At 27.3% G+C, this 23,900-nt stretch overlaps 3 protein-coding genes across 6 annotated transcripts; 1 reads left to right on the top strand and 2 right to left on the bottom strand.

The window, feature by feature from the left end:
- Positions 1 to 63: 63 nt before the first annotated feature.
- On the bottom strand, positions 64 to 3,711 carry LOC138943395 (motile sperm domain-containing protein 2). The gene is made up of 9 exons (XM_070314207.1): positions 3,359 to 3,711; positions 2,902 to 3,048; positions 2,530 to 2,707; positions 1,885 to 2,248; positions 1,246 to 1,324; positions 1,022 to 1,131; positions 707 to 907; positions 437 to 568; positions 64 to 321 (listed from the first exon to the last, which is right to left on the bottom strand). Exons 1-9 carry the CDS (start codon positions 3,438 to 3,440, stop codon positions 142 to 144), a joined length of 1,473 nt encoding a protein of 490 aa, XP_070170308.1. The 5' UTR covers positions 3,441 to 3,711; the 3' UTR covers positions 64 to 141.
- On the top strand, positions 3,366 to 5,222 carry LOC138943396 (protein POLR1D). 3 transcript variants are annotated; one of them, XM_070314211.1, is made up of 3 exons: positions 3,366 to 3,872; positions 4,250 to 4,308; positions 4,703 to 5,222. In XM_070314211.1, exons 2-3 carry the CDS (start codon positions 4,286 to 4,288, stop codon positions 4,917 to 4,919), a joined length of 240 nt encoding a protein of 79 aa, XP_070170312.1. In that variant the 5' UTR covers positions 3,366 to 3,872; positions 4,250 to 4,285; the 3' UTR covers positions 4,920 to 5,222. The 3 variants fall into 3 exon arrangements, with proteins under 3 accessions (XP_070170312.1, XP_070170311.1, XP_070170309.1); XM_070314210.1 differs by lacking the exon at positions 3,366 to 3,872 and adding an exon at positions 3,961 to 4,068 and having other exon boundaries at positions 4,703 to 5,221; XM_070314208.1 differs by lacking the exon at positions 3,366 to 3,872 and having other exon boundaries at positions 3,969 to 4,308; positions 4,703 to 5,220.
- Whd (carnitine O-palmitoyltransferase whd) lies at positions 5,040 to 23,869 on the bottom strand. 2 transcript variants are annotated; one of them, XM_070314204.1, is made up of 15 exons: positions 23,603 to 23,869; positions 12,107 to 12,262; positions 11,876 to 12,012; positions 11,496 to 11,772; positions 10,820 to 11,143; positions 10,283 to 10,482; positions 9,994 to 10,198; positions 9,787 to 9,894; positions 9,679 to 9,704; positions 8,815 to 8,877; positions 8,390 to 8,501; positions 8,017 to 8,286; positions 7,787 to 7,936; positions 7,477 to 7,686; positions 5,040 to 7,286 (listed from the first exon to the last, which is right to left on the bottom strand). In XM_070314204.1, exons 2-15 carry the CDS (start codon positions 12,245 to 12,247, stop codon positions 7,188 to 7,190), a joined length of 2,322 nt encoding a protein of 773 aa, XP_070170305.1. In that variant the 5' UTR covers positions 12,248 to 12,262; positions 23,603 to 23,869; the 3' UTR covers positions 5,040 to 7,187. The 2 variants fall into 2 exon arrangements, with proteins under 2 accessions (XP_070170305.1, XP_070170304.1); XM_070314203.1 differs by lacking the exon at positions 8,815 to 8,877 and adding an exon at positions 9,239 to 9,304.
- Between the last annotated feature and the right edge of the window lie 31 nt (positions 23,870 to 23,900).

Genomic DNA, 23,900 nt, shown 5'->3' on the forward strand with positions numbered 1-23,900 from the left:
AAAAACTTAAATATATTAACTATGTTAATATAGAGATTAATTTTTATGTATTCATATATTAGAATTAGAATAGAAACATTTGTTAACATTTTTTTCCTCATATATATCAAAGTTATAAATATATATTTTATACTTTTTTTTTTAGTTACCATGATGAATATGGCAGTTTTGTTGATCCATCGAATTTTTAATATCCGTTCTCAGAACATGAACCAACAATATTGCAACTAAGATTGTCAATATCATATAAATTAAAAGCATGTATCTTACAGTAACAATCTCACTGCGTAATTTGCCACAATTTTCTTCTAGAAGATTTATCTGGAATTTTGAACATGATACATCGGCATAAAAAATTTATAGTTTAATAAATATTTTTATGAAATATATATGTATATGTATATGTATATGAAAACATGTATTTTAATTTACATACCTTAGAGAAAAATGCATCGATATTACGATCATTTCCTGTAGAGGTTAATATAGAATGAGATTTTTGGACCTCATTGTTTTCACTGTTACCGTCGCAACATCGTAGTCTATGCATTTCTGATGCCTTTTCAGACTATAAAGAAAGAGAACATGCAACACGTTAGCATCTTAATGATCTCATTTATAAATATAATTAAAATTTATAGTTATTGATATTTTATACAATAACATGATAAATATTGAATTAGAGGATGTAAAAAAAAAAGTTTACCTTCCAAAGCGCAGTTAGTTCTTGTGGTGTTGCATCTGCATTTTTTAATGAAAGGCACATGACTAAAAATCGATCATTATGTAATAAACCACGTATATTATAGCCAGGTTGTAATACAACCACAACATTTCTTTGTTCGGATGGTTGCAAGATTCCAGAACTTGGCCTTACTCTAAATTTTTCAGGGGATGTTGTCTTTATCTACAAATTATAGTACCTATATGTTATATGCCATTATGTCTGTGTTTTTGTCTCAATATACTTTCATAAATTTATTCTATATTATATTCTATTATATTAATAAAATATACATACCTTATAAGATAAAGACTTATCAGTTGTAACATTTTTAAGAATAATTTTTCCTGTAATGTCATTTCCATCTTTATTAAATGTAATTGCTTCTACAGGTTCTATGGATAATACTGAAACAAACATAATTTAAAGGTTTTTTTTTTTTTTTTTTTTTTTATATACTGATTAATGTTGTTAGATCTTATATAATAAATTCCTGATAGCATAATAAATTTTATACATACATTGTTCTTCATTAGTCTGTTCTCCAATATTTGGAGATGGGCTTTGTTCTGTAATTGGCGAACTTTCCGCAAAATGCACCTAGAGAATACATAGTATATGTTTAAAGAAGAAATCAAATAAAATTTCTGAAAATTATTAATAACTTGATATATACATCTTGTATACATTCCATATTTAGTTTTTTTATATGTACTATATTTTATATGAATACTATAATGTATCGTTAGGTTAGGCTTTCTTATTTTGTTTCTATAGATGTAGGAAGCATAGACTGCTTGTAAACGAATCAAACATAGCAACGCAACAAAAGAATCGAGAGAAAATGTACAACAGAAAAAGATGGTGAGCTTCATTAAATAATTTCAGTTTAGTAACTCTATTTTTTCACTCATATGAATGAAATTAGTTTTGATATATTTTATATTATAGATTTGATAATAGTAATTTGCCTATATCTATGTTTATTTTATTTCCTTAATGTTAACAGAGAGGGAATGAAAAAGCGTAGTGAAGTTGAGCTATCATGAAAATAAAAGCAAAAGAACAATATCTTGACATTATCTGCTTCATCATAGCAATTGCAGTTCCACGAATAAAAAATTTTAATTAAAGAATATATATAAAAGATATATATGTACCTTTTTATTATCCAATTTGCCATTCAATACACCATCTTCATTTGTTCGTACCTCTGACACAAATTTGAATACATAATCACTGTTACCTCCCCAAGATTTTAATGCATCATTTGGATCGACAAACTCTTTCAATGTTGCTTTATTAACAAGTTTGATTTTTGGAATAGCTTTAGCAGGTAACCATGATTTTATTAATTTAAAAGCTGTATTTAAAATCCAGGGCATCTCGAAAATTATGATGTAATTCAGAAAATTCGGATAATAAGATTTGAATAAATTAATGAGGTATTTAATAAGCTCCATATCCATATTGGAAAGTCCAGCTTCTGCCATATCAAAGAAAAGCGATACCTGACTTACTTCTCTAAAAATGCAATAAATTAAAAATCCATTACCAACAGACTATGAACATGTTACAGATATATTAATGACATGTACATATTTGTGATTCTATCTGAAAAAAAGAAAGCTTATGGATAAAAAAGATTTGATTTTAAGATTTCAGTTGATTATGTATTTAAAAATTTGTTTCTTCAAAATAGAAAAAAAAAATTTATATTATCAAGAACATTTTACTCGTAAACTTCTTTTCTTCAGGCAGAATAATTTGCTGTTTTTCATAAAATTAAGATATATGTACAATACCTTTCTAATCTTTCAAACCAGTAAACTATACATCTTTGAAGTTCTGCAAAGTCTTTTACTCCTTTAACGTGCAATTTTAACTTAATCACAAGAAGTTTCTTGCCATCTTTATCTTTACCATAGCCGAAGCATGATCCTTCTTCTAAATACTCTCTTTTCACATTATCTTCGGTAATATCTGTAATTCAATAATGTTATAATGAAAGGCAAAAAAGAAAGATGTTTTATACTATATTATTAATATTAAATGTTAATATACTGGTTATCTAAATTAATATAGATTTACTAGAACAATCTTTGTCATTTTTTGTTATTAAAATATCTATAAAAGATAGCAAAAACTAAGAAACAAATACAAAATAACAGTTTTACCATTTGCTCCAAATTTTCTTCTCCAAGTACAAGTATCCCAAAGCATGTTGAAAGCTTCCTGTTCATTGAAATCAGTAGCTTCTAAAAATCGTTTTAACCAATCATCGTTATTCTTTATTCTGGCTATATCAGCAGGGTGAAAACCTTCTGCAAATAATATTCATCTGTCAGATTAAGCATGTAGGATTCATGAGAAAATAAATCATTATCATATATATATTTTTTTAACTTTAGATAGATAATGATAAGATATGTGTGAGCATCTGATCAATTATTAACACCGCGTTCCTTTTGCTACACATTAATTACGGTGTCAATTGTTTTCATTTGAATATGCGATTGACTGGCACGACCTTTGCACATATTACATGAGCACAGTTACAGCACAATGTACGGCAAATTCGCGTTACAACGGCAGAATTCGCTTTCGATGTTGAAAGAGGAGGAATGTACACACTAGGATCGGGTGGTCCCTCGTCGTCCAATTTTTTGAAAAACTTGTCGCGAAGCTCCGTGATCGTCTTCGTATTCGTTTCCATCTTCCTTCTGTCTGGCTACTGGCCGGGAGAATGACACTTTGACCGGCACCAAGAACCAATTTATTCGCACGCCTCATCTATGCGCGCCACGCCGCGCATGCTATTCGAACTCTCTTTCTAACGGTGCTTCCGTCAGTTACATACTTTTTCTATATTTTTAAAGTAGAATCTATTTGGACTTCAATGGGAGAGAAAAGGAGAGCAACAAAGTATAAAAATAAGACAATTAAGAAGAAGAGATTTTGCGCTTATCGCGAATTAATCGCGGGACATGTCAAAGAAATACTTTGTAGTGTTCGTAGATAATACTGTCAAACTCACGCGACTCATCGCGTATTCTTAAACATTATCAATTTAACGCGATTTTTTATCTTATCTTCCTTGCAATGTTCCCTATATTACGTTATGCAAAGCATTATTTATCACAAATAGGTAATTAGAGCGGAATTGTATGTTATTTACAATAAACCATTTCTAGCTATAATAGAATGTGTCATATATATAGTCTCGAGTGTTCTCCATGCTTGAATCAGCTGTGAAAACAGCCATTTTGCAGTCATCAACTGTCATATACGTATATACGTTAATACGTTATCATACTGCGGAAGTATTTATTACGTGCGATTCGGTACGACAATTCGTGACCATTCGTGACAATCTTAAAGTTTTCAAAATAATAATTTAGTTAACGTGATATTTGAACATAAAAAAGAATTATAAATTAAGCACATAATTCACATATGTGACACATGATGGCTACATATAATATTATATTTCATCGTAGATCATCATATTTTTGCTTGTTTTAGGATTTATAGGATAATAACAATCTAAAATAAGTGAATATGGATGATGAAACATTGAACAGGTAGTTGTACGATTTTACATGTGTTATTACGTCTGTAATAATAATTTCTAACATATACAATCTCAATAGTATCCCAAATATATAAAGTTTTTGTGTTAGGAGTGTATATAATTTAATAATGACTGAGTTTTATTTTTGCTTTAAATTGAGAAAATTAGATATTAAAGTTACATTTCTGAATATATTGAATCATAACCATAATATGAGTTTATACTTGAATAATAATTGAGCATGCATCCGAGTTTTTCCTATTGATACATTTTAATATATAAATATCTATAAAAATAAAGATTTATCAAATTTATAATTTTTATATTTTAAGATTTATAATAATTTAATCTTTATAATTGCAGTTTATATTGTTGTTACTATGAAATATAAATATATATTATAGACTTGCAGTTGAAGCTTTGCTGGAAGAAGCTAAGCTTGGTGCACAAAGGGCTGAAATAATGGGACCTAGTGGATGGGTAAAACCTAAAGAAACTGTTAACAAAAGATTTCTCCATTCAACATTACGAAATGCAGTAATATCAAACAAGCATCGTTCACTGAAACAAGAAAAAGTAAAAGTTCAATCACATAAAGCAGATACCATTAAAAAATCATAAACTGCTATGTATAGTATTATTCTTGTACACTTGTGTTAATATATATATATATATTCTCGTTATACGATTTTCAAAGCATATATTCACCATATTTTATAGGTATATAAACATATATTTAAATACTGCTGCTAAATAATTGTTTTGTGTTTATTTCTTTTATTATAGAGTACACTCGTGTTACATATTTTCCTATAAAATAAAAAAAAGTTTCTTTATAAACATACCAATAAGGGTATAAAAAGAATTACAGATCACAATTATCAATATTGTACAAAAATATTTTGAATGTTTCGCAAATATCTACATTTGTTTTTGTGTGCCAATATTTAATAATTTGTTCTTTGATAAACATATTTTATATCGTTTAGTTACTTTTTATAAATTGTTGATTGTAATTTTCATAGAAATTTTATTTACAATATCAGTATTAAAATCATTCTGATAAATGTAACATATAAAATTCTATTATACAGTGTTTCATATCTCTCTAATTTTTAGAGAGACATCATCAAAACTTTCATTAAATATATAAATATGAAATAAAGTGTACAAATATGTATATCTTTTCATATTGCATATTTCCTACTACCTCCTTGCATATTTAGCTTAAAGATCAATAAAAATTAATTGTGTAACACCACCAAGTAATAACAAGTTTTATAGAAGCACCAATATCTTTAAACTTATATAGCTTTAACAAATATATATAGAGTGTAGAAAATATAATCGTACACTTTTTTTCTAGGTATAAAATTACTTACTAATTAGTAATTACTTACAAGTAAAACATTTTGCATTGATAAGTTGCACATATTGATATATGGCATCGTTTAAACATTTACAAAATCAAAGTAATCACATGTTATTTATACATCTGTATTTCACATCAGGTGTTAAACTGACAGGATTGATAAATCGAGATGTCTTTCCATATTAATATGCAGCTAATATTTTTCTACTATTTGCATATATTTATGATGAGAAAAATATTTCCTTCTCTTATATGTAAATTGCATTGCGTTTACGCCCTTAATTTATACTAAATTATGATGGGATATTGTGTGTGTATGTGTATACATACTATATATATCCACATACACACATAACATTTTTAAATTGTATCTACATTCTCACAATCGATATGCATGTTATAAATGTTCCCAATTCAATTATTAATTATTATTTATTAATATTTATAAATAATAAGTTTGATAATATACTAATTTACATAACATGTGTGAACATTTTCAAGTTCCAATATATATACGATTTCCAAATATTGGTTCTTATATTTCTGTAGTTATTTAATATCAAAATGCTTCTTAAGTTTGCAATATCGTACAACAAAAAATGAAGATTTCATACTTATGCTTTGTATATTTCTATACAACATTATTAACAAATCATGAGTAAATTATCAATAGAATTATTAATAGAAATGCTATTTTGTGATATATGACAAACATAAAAATAATTCCATAAAAATCTACCTCTGCAACTGTATATACTGCATCTTGAATTTTGGGCCCATCATTTTTTTATAAGTTTTCACCTATCAACAGGGTGTCTACTCAAATCTTGTAAAAAGATTCTTTGATCTTTCAGTTATTTTCGTTTAAAATTATAGATAAAGAGAATATTTTAAAAATTTTTTGGTGCAATTTCCTAAAATAAATTTTTTTATTGTACGCATTTTCTAATGCTTTTCATTCATACGAAGGAAAAACACAAAGCCACTTGAGTTTTAAGTATTGGATTTATAAATGTACTGAAAAAAAAAAAAAACTGAATAGCTTTCGTTAAGATAAAAATTCTTAACTTGCATATTTTCATTTTTTATTATTAAAGATTAAAATAAAGAATATATATTGCATATTCAATATTTTGTTAAGATTTATAACATTTCAAACATATAATTCACAACTTGGTTTATTAGTGAATTGTCTATTGTTTATTTAGTATAAGAGCAAAATTATTAGGAGAATTTTTAAAAAATTTCCTGGGTCGCAATAAAACTCCATGAGAATTCTCTATTCTCAGATACAAAAAAAATTGCCTGAGAATTCCAAGTTTTTCATGTTTTTCTAGAGAAAAGTAAAACACCCTGTATCGAGATAATTGCCTATGAGAAATTTCTTCAAAAGCCTATCGTATTAAATTATGTCTACATTATATTAAATCTTTACATGTGTCCAGAATCCTTTTCACCTATAATCACTTTTGCAAGACAAAAGTGTTGACAGAAGTTTGTTACAAATAATAAATAAATTATGTAGATCCGTTCTGATGTATTTTCTTTTTCTGGTCTAATAAGTTTTTCATATCGTCAAGTGCCTTCCCTATTTGCTTTGCAAATCTTGCAGCATCCTATAAATATTGAAATTGCTTAATAATCACGAGCGTATAGTTTAATAAATAAACAACTATATATTACATGTATAACTTTGGATTAGAAATGTAAAATATACAATGATGTATGATGAATAACAAAATTTCAAGAAATAAATATAAATGATTGTTGATTATATTAATAAGGATAAAAAAATTAATTTTTTACCGTTTTTGAGGAAGATCGTTTACTAGAGACATGGAAAAATAGAAGATTTTCTCCTGCAATTATATAAGAAACACCGTAACCATCATCAGCCACAGGTCCAAATCCACCACCTGCTGAAATGCAATCAGGATATTTTTTCAAATCCAATTTTGAAGTTTGACCATGTGGAGTTTGTGATGTTGATAATCTCCACGGTTCACTTAGAACCTCCTATAAAATGTAATAAAATGTTTTATTATATTTTATAAAATTATTAATTAATTATTACATTTTATAATTTATTGTTACATTATATAATCAAAAAACTTACCTGCAGAAATGGAGAGTCTACTTCTAAGTACTTTGATACTACATACAAACAGAATAGGTGTCTATCTATCCCTTTACCGCACATGGCATCCTGATAACCTTTCTGATGTTGTGTTATTGCATCCGAGAGTAATCTAATTTTTTCATCCACCTATATATCAAAAAACAAGAAACTCTGCTAGAAATATACGAATAATCAAACATTTATATTTTTGCTTATTTCGTCTTTACCGTTGTTGCTTTGTTTTCCATTGCTTTCACCCATTTAGAAGATTCAATAGTGCATGGTCTAACTGTTTCTGTCCTACCTTCTCGGAATAATCTCGTCATGGAAGCTTCGTAAGTTAAACTGAACTTTCCAGCATCGCGATAATATGCCAGTTGAAGTGCCATTTGTATATAGGCATCTGGTGATATGGAATTGGCCTTCATTAAGCCTTTGCCATAAGCATCATGCACGTAAATACGCAACTCAACATCATTCAATATATTGCGTGCTACCTATATATTAAATATAAAATCGATTTATTATATGTAATCGCAATATATCCACTAAATATAGTGTTTAAAAATAAAACTTTTTTGTTATATTATTATTATATACCTGATAAGATTGCTCAATAACTTCAATACATTTAGCATTCAGATCCCACTGCAATCGAATTGGAACTGGAGGTGTAAATTCTGGAGTACCCACAGTATGCCCGTCCTTATATCTGAGAGTTTTATATATTTATTTTGTAATAAGCTAGACAATTATAAGCTTTTATAAGCTTTGGTAAGTCAGTTATTTTTTATTTATTTTTTTGTTTCACAACTCACTGATCAAGCAGCTAACAATTACATCTTAATATATTAAAAAACATTAGCAAACTTTCATGCATAAATATATTCATAAAAGCCAAAATAATCGCTATATAATTATAGCAAAATAAAAATTGGATATGATTGTTAGGAATGATGCAGTATGAGTGGTTAGTAATTTATATTCCATTAGTCTATATGAAAACAAGGCATAAATAAAAGTACCCAATTTCATTATCAGCAGCTATAATAAATTCCCATAGAGTTCCCATCACCGGTGCATCAGCCCTAATAAGCATATCAGAAGAAAATATTAAAATCATAATGTGAAAAAAGATATGTAAAAGATATTTATCATCAATAAAAGTATCCAATAAAGAAAGGTAACCTGCAGAAAATAATATTTAGGAAATTGAAACATAGGTATAATAAGAACCCCTTTAAAGATGTCTGCCGCAAAGAGTACTGGAAGCACTAAAGATTTGCCAAGATTTCTTTTAAATAAAATAAACATATACATATTACAGTTTGAACAATTTCGTAGAAGTTTTTTTAGACACAAGAAATAGATAGCAATGAATAACATATTTTTTAGAAGCAGAAGAAGAAATATACAAAATGATATAATCCTATGGATTGTAATTCTTACTCTGTGTGCAGGAACTCCGAACATATCACGTACTCCCACAAGTGCGACATGATTGCAGCATCTGCCCTACTCATTACTTATCATTATATGTGGTGTTTCGATATATACATATGTTTATGTGTGTAATATAGCTTATTTTATATTATTGAAAATGTAAATCTATAATTGTTCGTAATATATTATATATATTCAATATATTATAATAATTGATATTAATATTAAATTAATATTAATATATTTAACATATTATATAAATTTATATTATATACAATTATGAAATCATGCTCTAAGTTTATTTCCATGTAAAAAAATCCGATAGACGAGCTGTATAATATTTCGAAATAATTCCTTTTCTATATAATAAAAATTTATATAAAAAAATATCGTTATTTTTTATTATTAATATTAATATGTAACCCAACTCCCTAAAATATACTCACCAAGAATGTTCCGCGTTGAAGCCGATCTGTAAACAGGAATCATTTTTATAAAATAAAGTTAATCTCAGTTGTTTCATATATGATTGTGAATATATATTAATTACTCACTCTGCCATTGATCCCAATGCATAGCGTAAATGATTTATCAAACCATCGATCATATCCTTTCCCATGTAATAAAATCCTACCATAATGATCTAATTTGTCTGGGTGACTCTAAAAAATATGAAATGTTCAAACAAGTTAGTATTCTTTCTATTAACAATTAGTATTCTTTCTATTCAAAATATATCTTCAATTTATTAGCTAACATACTGGATCATATTCGTAAGATACATCGTCCAATGCAACTACAAATGCAGCCTTCTCAATAATATCCAAAGAAGCTTTATTTACACCTTTCACAAAGAAGTCTTTTCTAGCCCGCGCCCATGCAGTTCTTTCACCAGCCGTTAACGCAGCTAGTTTCTCTTCTCCTTCTGATGGTGTTGAATCGTCATTTAAAATTTGTTGGATCTGACTGTAAAATAATATTTTCCTCATAATAGAAAAATAATGCACAATAGATAAGAATATATACTGATAAAAAAATAAAATAACTTACAGTTCTATTTCGCAGGCTTGAAGAATCCTATTTCGATAATAAATTAACATCTTAAAATATTTGCCCTTATGATAAACTACAATATGTTTGGCGTCTTGGTAATGCACGATCTTGTCAACTTCTATTCCTGGAATTCGTGTAGTGTTAAACACTCTTTCATATTGCCAGGAACATAATGGGACTAATCCTTGTACCAGAATCTAAAAAGACACATTTTTTTATATATGTGATAAACTTTATATTTATATTAAATAAAATGTAAAGTATCACAATTTTCATTCTTGTACTTTATACATTTTACTCTTTCAATAAAAAAATGATACAAACGAAAATATCAAATAATTAAGAAAAATTTTTATATATCATTATAATTATATTATTTTGATGTGATATAGAAAAGTCAGGTTTTTAATATTATTTAATACTGATTTTTTTTTAGTAGTTTTTCGTTTTACAAGTGCAAGTTTGTATATTTAAACAAAAATTTCTCCATTCTTAGTAAAATAAAAAAAAATAAATCATAAAAAGAATACTAACCGGTTCTAATTCTTGACGTTCGATAAGACGTCTATATTGCAAGCAAGAATGTATAACTGCTGCGGCTCGCGCGGCTTGCAAATTTGTAGGATGCGAAAGAATGGCATCGATTCCATAAAAGTTCGAGTTAACCATCAGAGATGATCTTCCACGCAGATAAACGTACTCTTCCCACCAATCAGACACGTAATTGGTGGACCACCAAGACTTGAGAACTAAGTAACGCTGCAACTTGACGCCAATGCCATTTTGAAACTCGATAGCCAATCTTTCCATGCGAGCATAATTCTCATCATCCAGCAATGGTCGTACACTCCGCAAATACTATTTCGTAAACAATATTTTAAATTTTTATCTATAATATTTAAACAGATATGGATATTCTACACTTATTCACAAATATTTTTTCTACTACCGATAGCATTCTGATATATTAATAACAATCTTATTTAATTTTATTGTATTAATATCCGACATTTGAGAAGTAAATAAAACATACACATTCTGGAATTCATGTCATTAAAACGAGCTTTATAAATAAAATTTAAAATTTAAAAATTTAAGAAAAAGTATTTTATAATAAAGTATGGATACACACATCGATAGATTCAATGTATGCAAATGCAGAAAGTTAATGCATCTAACATAAAATCATGATGTATGTTATTGATCTAACCCGTTTCATAGTCTCGGCTACTGCCGGTAACGGCAATCGTGGCAGTGATCCTTGGAAGCTGTACAGCATAGGTTTATGCCAACCTGAGAACAACTTTACCAGCAAGAGCCAGATTTTTGTCATCCTTGATAGCTTGCGAGCCTTATCTCTTGCTTCGTACATCCATCCTTTATATATAAGTAATAATTTCAACGTGTACCGAATCGCGTATATGACCGCTAGCCATAAAAACAGTCCAACTACAAAAGAACCTGCCAGGTGCGCGAGTATAAAGGATCTGTCACAAAAAAGCGGTGATTAATTCCAGAAACATTACCGTCAATCTGCGAATACAATGAATTACAAATATCTTGTGATTAAATGAAATTACATATACCTACCCAGAAAGATATGGTGAAACTTTTCCAACGAGATCGTACGGAACCTTGTAACCGGCAAAATGTATCACCATTACTAACATTACAGTAATCCACAAGCTTTCCAAAGAAGCTGGATAAACACCGCTTTTCAGATTATTCTGGAAATGAAATGTATATACATGTAAAAAGATACGCTTGAATATTCGATATTGATGTTGTCCAGGAATTAAAAACGATGTGATAGATGATTACCTGAAATCGAAAGAATCTCTTCTTCCACGATCGCACACCGGAAAGCCACACCAGGTGAAGTACCTCCCGATCGAAGTTTACATCCCATCCTTCGTGTGTTATCGAGAAGCTGAATGCTACGGCTGAATGGGCTTCCGCCATCCTATGTTACTCTTCCTGTAAAATGCATTAAAGTTTAAGATTTGATTTAAGAATTAATATCTTGCGGTTTTTAACGTTGTAATCTGCGCTCACAGCTTGCCGTTAAAATGATTAAAAAACACAAAATATGTTGTTTCATATAATCTTAAGAAAAGAAACCATTTTTTTAAAACAATAAATAATATAAATTAGAATATAAGTATGTTAAAACACACGTCTAAAATGCTAATCGCATGAAAATTAAAATTAATTTTCGTATAATTAAGATTTTTTAATTGTGAATAATTTTTTCATTGTAAATTTAATATAGATAAATTAATATTTCTTAAATTTGACATATTCTATAGAAGTTTCCCGTCCGGAAACGGTTAATCGACGAGAAAAAGAGCAATTTGATCGCGAATATGAGCTGCATAATCGTGACGATGATAATGATGCAGAGTGAACACAGATATACCAGTTGACCTTACTTAAAGTTTCAATTGCGGTGCGCACGCATGCATGCGTGAATGCATTGTATAGAGTATAGATCGTGACAAACGGGTAAATATGAGCATTATAAAGTGAGTTCGGTGTACTTGTTATTTACGGTAGACTACGTTAGACTTACTTTATGAGAGCGGTCAAACACATTCAGTTTTCAAAAGAATGTCTAGCAAAGATCGCGTTCTTGGTCAACATTAGTTATTGCAAAACTCTTTTATTGTTTTCTCTTCTCTTCTCTATTTCTTCTCATCGAATCTAAATCGTTTCAATATCGAACCTTTAATATTTAAATGCTACATTTAAAAATTACTTTAATATTTTTTACTCTAATCTTATATAACTGTAAATCCTCCTAATTTTTAATACTAATTATTATATAATATATATGTATAATAAATACATTTTTACAATAAATTTAAAAAAATTTTAATTTCTAAGAAATTAATAAAATACTGTTAATATCAAAAACTGTGTCACAAATTTAACAAAGATATTTCTTTATATGAGATATATAAAAAACTCATTTTTTTATATCTCATGCTTCCTAAATTGATATTACTCACTTTTGTCATTGAGCAATAAGAGAACATTATATGAATTGGAGGTCGCCGTGAAATGAAAGTCCAACGTATATAATAACCAATCAAAAAATATGCTAGATCAAAGTATAATACAGAACGAATTAGTGTTGTAGTATAAGAATATAAATTGTTATGTGAATCGACAGTATCGAAAATGAAATGATGATTCTCTCTTGTGTTACAATCTCATTAATTGCGCGCGATTTATTTGGCTCAAGGACGGGTTTACGTGAGCGTGCGAGATAGAAAGTTTTTCGGCAACTCACTCGATTTTTACTCATTATGATCGAGAAGGAGTATCGGAAGAATGGGAAAGGAAGATGACGGTAAATTTCTGGACCGATACGTAATTAATTCAACAAGTTGCGCGACCTATAAAAATATTGAAAGTATTACTCTATTAAAGAGGGAGGAAAATAATCGCTGATAGGATTGTGGAGGATTTGCGATCGAATATATACAGACCGTCACATGTTTTCAGATCGAAAATTTTTCGGAGAGTATAAAAACATGCTGTAATGTGTAATGTCTCGGTACGTCATTTAAGGATCTCTCTCCAGCTGATTTCACTAGAAAAGCCGATTTACTAGTAATGTAGTAAATAAATAAATGTTAAACAGTGTAAGTCGATTAGTAAAAGTTTCATAGTGCTGCCCTTTCAAACTTTGCATATAATTATGGAAGAATATTTGAAATAAACTTAGAAATATATACATTTCTTGAAAAAAATGTGTCTTCTAAGATGCAGTTCAGAATGACATTATATTATATAAACAAAATGACTAGCAGAATATCGCGCTTTTTAGGCAATATTTATATAATCTTAACTCTACAAAACTGTATTTCTATAAATAATATTTGTATTCGATTTCATACAGACATATAGTATCTAATTCTTTTTATATAAAAATATTTCAGAGAAAAATCTCTCTCTCTCTCTTTTTCTTTATATGCGTAATTGAATTTTACAATGATAATAAAGTGTGTTTATGACGACTGATAAAACCGATGACTTTAACTAAAACGTGATAATCTGCGTGTGTATTTAGTAGGTGTGTATCAATTTAACAAGTCTATTGGTCGCCCGTTATCACTATATTTCAAGATATATTCATTAAGTCATTCTTTGATCGTTTTCCAATAAAAGATCAATATTCTCTTATCAGAGAACGTCATGAAGTATTTATCATTCCTCATAAATTTTCTGTATTTTCCACGCAAACTAGAATTTAATAAATATTGTTTTATTCTCTTATTTCCTTATCATTACTTTATGATATGTTAATCAAAGTGAATAAAAATTCGTATATTGTACATACTGCAGCATAACATCATATTATCAATACCACACATATATCGCGGCAAATAAATTACATTAAGCTTCTTCTTTCTTACTGTAAATAGGTCGTATTATGCCTTTCATTTATTAACTGTATATTCGAATAAAACAAATTTAAATTCAAGTTTTATACATAAATAATTTAGCTATGCGTATAACTTGCTTTAATTTTTTTTTTTATTAATAACTAATTTCTGTCAATTTGGGATATTTTATATTTTCAATATAAAATTTATTTCATGTTTACAAGCGAATTATTACGAGTCTGAAACATGACGAATTTATAATTATACCGAACTGTTGCAAGAAGAATAATTTATTGCATACATTATGAGGAAATACGTAAACTGTTGAAATATGGTTTATAAATAAAATGAATATTGCGATTATTAGAGCTTATAATGATACGCGATTGCATATCTCTTGTTACGGAAATAAGAGAAAACTAAAAACGACGTAACAACAAACGTGAGATATATCAGTATATACAAAAACATATTCATATAGACATAGGTCCGAGTACACCAGAGATTATTATGAAAGCGTGTACAAAGTTTTATGACACATATAAAGAGTATTGAAACAATGATACGATTAATAATCGAGTTAGCTTGGATCCAATTTATTTTTAATGTAAGTCACGTGCAGTCAATGGTCTTCTATTTTCTCTCTTTCTTTCTCTTACATTCTTTTTGGATTCACGTAAATAATCACCTACGGTGCGTTATTCCAATAAATAAAATAGATTATCGAAAACAATCGAATATTCAAATTTTATATCTAGATATGAATCTACAGATTTGTTCGATGATATTTATAATCTAGTTCATTATTTACGATAAGATAATAATGTCTGGCATTCTTCTTTAGTCTATCCGAAATTTTAGATATTTTGAAATTGTAATTTTAATTTTTCAATTTTCTTTTTATTTTTCCCTGAATATTTTTACTCTAATTCAAAGATAATTAATTAGACAAAGGAGAAACTGAATAATATGATCATTCTGTATATAATAATATACACAATGTTAAAAGAGAAATAATATACAGAATATCTAAGAGAGAAATAAACTATAGCGAAGAAAACAATTTATATCTTGTTTTATTTATCTTACATTTTATTATAATTTACAATTATATAACATTCTTCAGCTCATGTCAAATAAAAAGCCAAGAAAAAATTTGTATTTAAAAATGCCGTTGATTATTGTTTATTCTTTATTATATTTATATATAAAGATTTGACATTTATCAATCAAGGATATTCTTGATGTATTAATCAGAAATCCATATTCCATCCCATATATGCGAACAATAATATTAAGTATTAATAGTATTAATTCTCTGATGTGAATTAGTTAATTAGAGAAAGAGAGAGAGAGAGAGAGAGAGAGAGAAAGAATATATAATAATATATATGTTTATAAGGTTCACGCTTTAATTGATATCACGTAAAATTGCAAATCTCATTCTCCTTAATCTATTCACACATTAAAAATGTACATGTGATGTATGCATTTACATAGTGAGTAAGATTTAATTTATACAAGTAAATAACTATAAAATGTCTACAAAATATTTATGTTTTCTGTTAAAATCTGTTAAAAAAATTTACGGCTGATGATAATTCAACTACTATACTTCGCGACACAAATGAAATTATTGATTGCGTAGCAGTTATCAAGGTTTATTGAACTTCTCGAAACTTCTCGAAGAATATATAGAACAAATTCCGATTTACATATTTAAATTTTTATTCATTAAAGATTGCAAAGGTTAAATATATTTATATTCTCTCTGTTTCCTCTCTTCATCTACATTCCATAAGTAGATAACACAATGACTTTATTAAAAACAAAATCAATATAAAGATACATATATATTTATGTATAATATATATATATATATATATATATATATATATATATATATATATGTATTAAAAAGTTTATAATGCTATGCTATTATGTATATGTATATAGGAAGAGAAAAAGAGCAATTATTTAAATATATTATAACATATATTTACATTTCTTGAACTCTTAATCGTTGTGGTGTATATAATTTTACATTTATTATCTGAAAGATAAAAAACGCTTATGTTTATATATTTAACTTCCTGTTATTAAGTATGAAAATTCTAGTCGCGTTATTATTAGAAATCTTCTCTAAATCAACTATGATTAAAGTCCGTATTCAGACTATGTATTAAAGATTAAGAATGGCGACGAAAATTTGATCAATTAAGACAAAAAAATTTCCTCTTTTTTATTTAGATTAGTTAAATTCCACTCTTTAATTCTCAATCTTCGATCTTCAATACGGAGTCTGATACAGACTTAAGATGCGCATTAAAACACTTGCAACAAATGATAAAATCGTTTCGTTCGTAAAATATCATTTTTCTCTTATCAGACAACGACAATGTACAATTATTATCTCTATTCACGTGTTTACTCCAAATTTGATAATTGTTTTCTCGTGATAATCTTAAGATAGAGTGCACGAATCGTACAAACTCTATACATTCGCCTTTATTAACATACATAATTTATTAACGTATCTTAGTTTATTATTAATGAGTTCATCATTATTCATGAATAATGATAATTAATGATTATTAAACAATCATTCTCCAATACTTAACATAAAGAAAAAAAAAAAAAAAAAAAAAAAAAACATACATATGCTACTAATTTTTGAGTGTGGTAAACAATGAAATGAAATTCTGTTTTCGCAAAGCTTCTTCAAATTTCTACTTTTTCGCAAAAATCCACGATACACAAATAGTATTTTCGCGTGAAATGATGTGCTGCAATATTGAGTAATTTTGAAGCAAAACATTAAATTAACTATTAACATAGGGTATGAGAATAAAATTAGGTACAACCAACTCTGATTTAAAACCTATTCAATATATAAATATGTAGTCGCAATTAAATTTTTAAATCTAATATATGTATTTAACATTAACTTTCATTATTCAATCCTTTATTGATAATAATGTTTAATCAAATTAAGTTATATATTTTATTTATTTTATAGATATTATTAGTTTATTTATATAGATAAAATATTAAAGTTAAATTTTTAGGCATGTCAAAAAGTAAGAAACGAACAAAAATTGATTATCCTCTCTCCCTTTCTCTCTTTGTAATAAATATTATATTGTATATATAAGTATTTTTTTCTTTCGAATTGTTCTTGTTTTAAACTGTTAAAGTTTTCTCTTCAAATATTTTGTTGTTTAGTTACGCAATTGTAATATTACTCGAAAGTTTCAGATAAAACTGCCAAGTCAACATGCATTGCAAAATCATTCTTTAACAACTGATCTTAGAAAATAAAAATATGAATTTCTACATCAGAAATGATTATGATATTCCACCATTTAAAAACAAATCCAAAGTGCATCTTATGCAATTAATGCAGAAGTATTATTGATGTAGAAAATATTTGATGAAATAAAAAATCTTATTAACATCATCGCGATAATGTGTTTCTTCCTGTTTCTCTATCTGAATGCAGAGCAACGATAAAAGACGTATTATACATCGCCAGCTTATCGCGCTTATTATATTGTACAATCAACATTAATATCGCGCATCCAACGTCACTTGTCTATAGAAACAAATATATACTCGTAGCTAAGAAATAATTAGACTTCGCAATTATCTACAGTAAATTATCTCATTGTGCAACGAACTTAAAGTCCATCTCACACTAAATGGCAATTAAAATTGTAATTATACATTGAAAGTTGAGACTTAGCGAACAAAACGTTGCTAGTAAGAACTGAAATCGAGAAAAATCAAGAACAAATCTCTTTTTTTAATGTACGCAATTTAATCTTACGTTTATTCTCAAATGTATATTAAATCATGTTATATCGTCGATATATGTATTAATCGTAGCATTTTTGAAATTGAATAAAATTCACATAATATATTATATTATATAAAATATTATATATATATATATATATATATATATATATATATATAAAATATATGCGTGTATATAGTATTATTAAGTTTTTAATAAAAACTGGATATTAAAATGTATTTATTTTTATGTGTTCTATATAATTTTTTAATATTATTTATTTTTGCTAGTTAATATAATATTTAAATTTATCTTTGTACAACATATTTTATCAAGTAATCTAATGTATTATTTATTTTGTTATTAATTAAATTATTATCTATAATAACCAATATCACAAAATTTATTTATATTGGTTAATGATTTATCTTATTATAAATCTGAAATGCGTAGCATAGTATGGCCTTCAAGTTTATTACGGAGACGCGCGACGAACGGAGATATCTCCACGAGAGAAGTATGACAGAGCTACTTTTTACATTTACATGATAGCGCAGAACTATGCACCAAAACATAACTTTTTACAATAAAAAACTTCGCTAAATATAATGACACACAATGCAATTGCAATATATGCTGTCTAATCGTAACTTGAAATATCAAGTTCCAAATAAAAATATTCGAGACGTGTTATATTTAAATGCACGTATAGATGGATCATAAATAAACTGACAAAAAATTCTTGTATTATTATTATTATTATAAGTACAATATGATTGAATTAAAAAGTTTAGAGAATGAAAAAGTTTAAGGATTAAAAATTTTCAATATTTACATGAAATAATGTGACTTATATGAAGAAATTATATATGAAAATTTGTCTGACAATATTTTAATAATCAAGATGCAAACGTAAATTTGTATTTAAATATAGATCAATTATCAAGTAAATTATATAGATGTGAAAAAAAATGATATACCTAAAAATTAAATTATTAATTTTGTATATTACTAAGTATAATAAAAAAGCATCAACGTAAAAAGAAAATTTGTGATATTTTCAATGAAATTCGACAGTTAAGGCACCTGTCCAAGGCCGAATTCTATCTTATAACTAGTATCTAAGCACTTTTGCTGCTATGTTGGACTTTGACCGTAACATGGATACGATCAGCGTATGTATTAATCATGTGTCCGGACTCTGTTATACGTCGGAAAGCTGTGACCAGTGGAAGCATATAGCTATGAACGCAGAAGCACGTTTTAAGTTAAAATAATAAAAAATTATTTTGAATTTAATTACTTTTATGTTATTATTGCTTTTTTATTTACATATATTTCAATTGACTGAAAGAGCTATCTATAAATAATTATTTATGTAAAAAGACAAATATGTAATGTGCAAAAATAGTCTTCTTTAAAAATAAGTTCATTTGGATAACACGTATTAAAATGATACATATATAGGATCATTATTTAAAAACATATCTTAAATCGTAATAAATAAATAATAACGATAATATTAGAACAATAATTAAAATTGTTGCTTTTAGCCTACACATGGGAATTGTCCATTATATTTCGCGCGCATATATAAACTATAGAAATTAATAGATTAATAACTCAGCAATTAATAACAGCAATAAAATCATGTATATTGAAAAATATAAAGAATTATTAAAATAAAATAAAAAAGCTCATTACTCATATTAAAAATAAATTGTAACATAAGTGTAACATGCAAGTTTCCATGTTTCTAATAATCTAGAATAATCGATTTAAGACTGAGTGAGAACTTAATACATATAACTTTTAATAAATTAAGTTTTTAATACAGGAAATTATAGTGTTTGCTTTTAGTCGTTTGTAACAATAATTTTGTCGATCATAAAAATATATATGTTGAAAAAATAATTATTTTTAAATTTTATATCTGATTTTAAGATAAAAAGATAACTAATGTAACTTCAGGAATTATTTGGAATTGTTTGTAGTGATCGTCATTTCATTTCTAGTTGCGCCATTTAAAAGTTAGAGTATGTTTTAATTGATGAAAAATAGCGTAATTATAAACGAAAGAAAATCACTATAAACAACTGCAAATGATCTTAAATCGTTAATTAATGAACGATTTCAAGAGGTGAACTTTGACCCGTAAAAACAACATGTTCAACGTCAGATATTTTAAGATACAGGTTTCAAACACGTGGGCGATGAGCCAAATTGTAGCCAAATATATATATTACACACACACACATACACACCATACATTCTCTCTACAATTGATCTGTCTAACTTGTAGTCTAACGTGTAAAATTTATTGATACAATAAAATTTCGTCTAGCAGGTTTGCAAATATTTTAATGGCAAGGCAACAAATGGTTCCAAAACGTAAAATTCGTAAACGTCGAAATTATTGTAGATCTTTTCTGTTTCAAGAATTTACCATATTGGATTATCAATAATTCTCTCATTTTGTATCTAAAGATATTATTGTAACCATTCATCTTCTTCGTTAAATACATAAATTAAATACATAAATTTCGTTCATGATAATTTATAATTTACAATAATTTATACAAATACGTTAATTTTTACATAATGCAATAATATGACTTCTTTTTTCTCTGCACTTCATAATCCTTCTCTCTCAAAATATTTCATTCAATATGTTATTATATTATGGACATTTTGACATAACTCTAATTTATTACCATATGCTCTCTAAAACATAATATGTAAAAAAATTTATTTACATATTATGTTTTAGAGAGGATATGGTGAAATATGTGTCCACAGCTGCTCATTTACATTTTAAACGCATAGCTTGCATAACGTATTTTTGTGTAATTGTTGTTTTTTTTTCTCTTTGATGTTTGAAATCTCTGTTATATGTCATTGACAAGTTTCAAAGAAAAATGTAAGCATAATCACATAAAAAACATTTATGCACTCAGTATTTATTCATTTAGTATTTGACGAAGTCAAAGGTTTTACGTTTATTATATTCTATAAATGTACCACTATATTCATATATTATATAGTGTAGAATAAATATATATGAGTCATGACAATCCCAAGCTGATTAAAATTACAAATGTGAAATACAATATATCAACAAAAAGCTCTAAATAGGGTTTAAATTTATAAGATCACATAAATATAATTTTTATTTATAAGTAATGTTCTCATAATTCATAGAAAAAATCATTAATTAGATTAGTATAACAATTAATCGAAAAAATGATTCTTTAATTCATATAAGCATTCTCATAAATTACTTAAAATATAAAATAAAAAATAATAAAAAATTTATATAATTTATATAAATAATTTCATTCTGTATACGACATACAGGAAAAGCGATAATGAGTCGACAAGATATTATGTTATAAATTATGTATCCGAAACTGAGAAATGTATATAAACGTGTAACATGCTAATAAACGTGTAAAAGAAGTGCCTTATGCAATGTTCGATAACATGTCAATTCATTCGCTGTCTAAAGTCTAGTATTGTCTTATTTCAATGTAATGGCTGATTGTATACATATTCTGCGATACCCATGTTGATTATCAAAATAGCTATTATATTTTAACGCCATTACACTTTTGAGATTGACGTAAGAAAACACTAAAGTGTTTTCAATCAAGTGTATCTTGATAATCGTACATTGGAATTCAAAACTGATATGACAATTTGGCACTTGTCTCTTTAATACATATAAAATATTAAACATAAGATTAAAAGATATAAGTTCACAACTAAAATTAAATCAATGAATAAAATTAATAATTTTTAATTATTTAACCAATAAATATAATACATAAATATCTGACACTCGAATAAAAATATCTAATAATTCTTAATAAAATAACTCGGAAATGTAACAATTTGTTCTGTTCAGTTGTACTTTTTCTTCTTTTCAATTTTCTTTTTTTAAACTATCAATATCCTGTGTTGCTATGCTTTCTCTCATTCATAATGCTATATAAATGCGACTGGCAAGAACAAATTTAACAATATATGTTGCGCGATACTATGAAGCATTTATTGTCTTGCTATTAAAATATCTGCTAAACTGAATGGACAGGATTCTGTTATATCAATAAATTCTAAATGTTGAAATGTTGCGTGCCTGCATTTTAAATATCTTTATAATTTTCTAATTAAATAATAAAAAGAGTGATATATAGAAATCAGAGTGATAGATCTACATTTTTGAATACTTGAAATTAATATTCTTGCAGAATTATTGTTAAAAAAGTTTTATTTATGAATACTTAATAAGAGAAAAAGAGAAACTTTTTATTTACATATGTATTTAAACAATTTATTAATATATATTATTTATATATTAAAAAATGTAAAGTATCATTTCAGAAATATATATACATACATACATACATATATATATTTTAATGGTAATTATATTAATTGAGATAAAATTGAGAGGTATTAATTAATATTTATCATTAGCAAAATAATATAAATTTTGAAAAGATGAGAAGTGTGAAAAAGAAAAGAAAAATATATATGTATATAGAAGCATGTGATTCGTACCTATTTATGTGGAGACTTCATTACCTCCAAGCTATGAAGTTTTTGCAGCTGATAATCTTTCTGCGATTATTACATAACGTTTTGTTTTTTGTCGATGTTACATTCGTACTCAATAACGCGAACGTCGTTTATATTAATTATCATAAGTCATGAGTAATGCAAAGTACAACGCAATTCAAATTACAAAAGAAACAAGCGTATATGTGTATCCAAATATAACGCGTGCTACATATATAACGCCATTATATTAGACGAGAAAGCGCACAGCAAAGATAGCTATCTTTGGCTCTTTCTCTTCGAACACAGACGGATTATTAACATTTACAAGGTCGATCCCGCAGATATGCTATTTGCTTTAAGTGCGAATTAAAGAAATGATACTGTGTTCTCCGAAGGACAAGACGAACATCTGTGAAAGAAGAGGCTAAGGCTCGTAAGCGATTGGTTGAACATGAAGGTGTGCGACCGCGCCTCCGAAAAGTAAGCCATGCTTTCTCTACAATCTCTAATAATAGAATACGATCTTGTTACGCGATCTTTGACAATATGGCTGTTACTTACCGGCGGTGTATATGTGTGCTTCGACGATATTGCTCTAGGTCGAAGCTCTATGGACGAATCAAGTAAATATGAGATGTATTCGTTTCGATGTAGTAAGTAAAGTGTACGATTTGACGACGCGACGTAAAAACGTCGGGTCAAATCAACAAACGCGCTTCCTGATACGTAGTTCACGGATTACGCAAGAAAGCACGTAGTGCACAAGTCGAAGTACCGCCACAGACTACAGTATACCCATGCAACGCACTAAAAACGAGACGACGAGCATGACGACGGCGACGCAACAGCGTCACAAGCG

This window comes from Polyergus mexicanus, unplaced genomic scaffold (genome assembly GCF_030449975.1).
Source record: "Polyergus mexicanus isolate NDT 795.1 unplaced genomic scaffold, iyPolMexi1.0 SCAF_26, whole genome shotgun sequence".
Classification (NCBI taxonomy): domain Eukaryota; kingdom Metazoa; phylum Arthropoda; class Insecta; order Hymenoptera; family Formicidae; genus Polyergus; species Polyergus mexicanus.

Bases quoted from the DNA above. Each gene is read 5' to 3' on its own strand.
- Whd (XM_070314203.1), bottom strand. From the start codon at position 12,247: ATGGCGGAAGCCCATTCAGCCGTAGCATTCAGCTTCTCGATAACACAC. The intron at 10,483-10,819 runs GTTAGTATTCTT...GTGTCTTTTTAG, and splicing joins AACGTCAAGAATTAGAACCG to ATTCTGGTACAAGGATTAGT. The intron at 8,287-8,389 runs GTATATAATAAT...TTTAATATATAG, and splicing joins TTATTGAGCAATCTTATCAG to GTAGCACGCAATATATTGAA.
- LOC138943396 (XM_070314211.1), top strand. From the start codon at position 4,286: ATGGATGATGAAACATTGAACAG. The intron at 4,309-4,702 runs GTAGTTGTACGA...TATATATTATAG, and splicing joins GATGATGAAACATTGAACAG to ACTTGCAGTTGAAGCTTTGC.
- LOC138943395 (XM_070314207.1), bottom strand. From the start codon at position 3,440: ATGGAAACGAATACGAAGACGATCACGGAGCTTCGCGACAAGTTTTTC. The intron at 2,708-2,901 runs GTAAAACTGTTA...ATTGAATTACAG, and splicing joins AAGAAAATTTGGAGCAAATG to ATATTACCGAAGATAATGTG. The intron at 1,325-1,884 runs GTACATATATAT...TGTATTCTCTAG, and splicing joins GCAAATTGGATAATAAAAAG to GTGCATTTTGCGGAAAGTTC.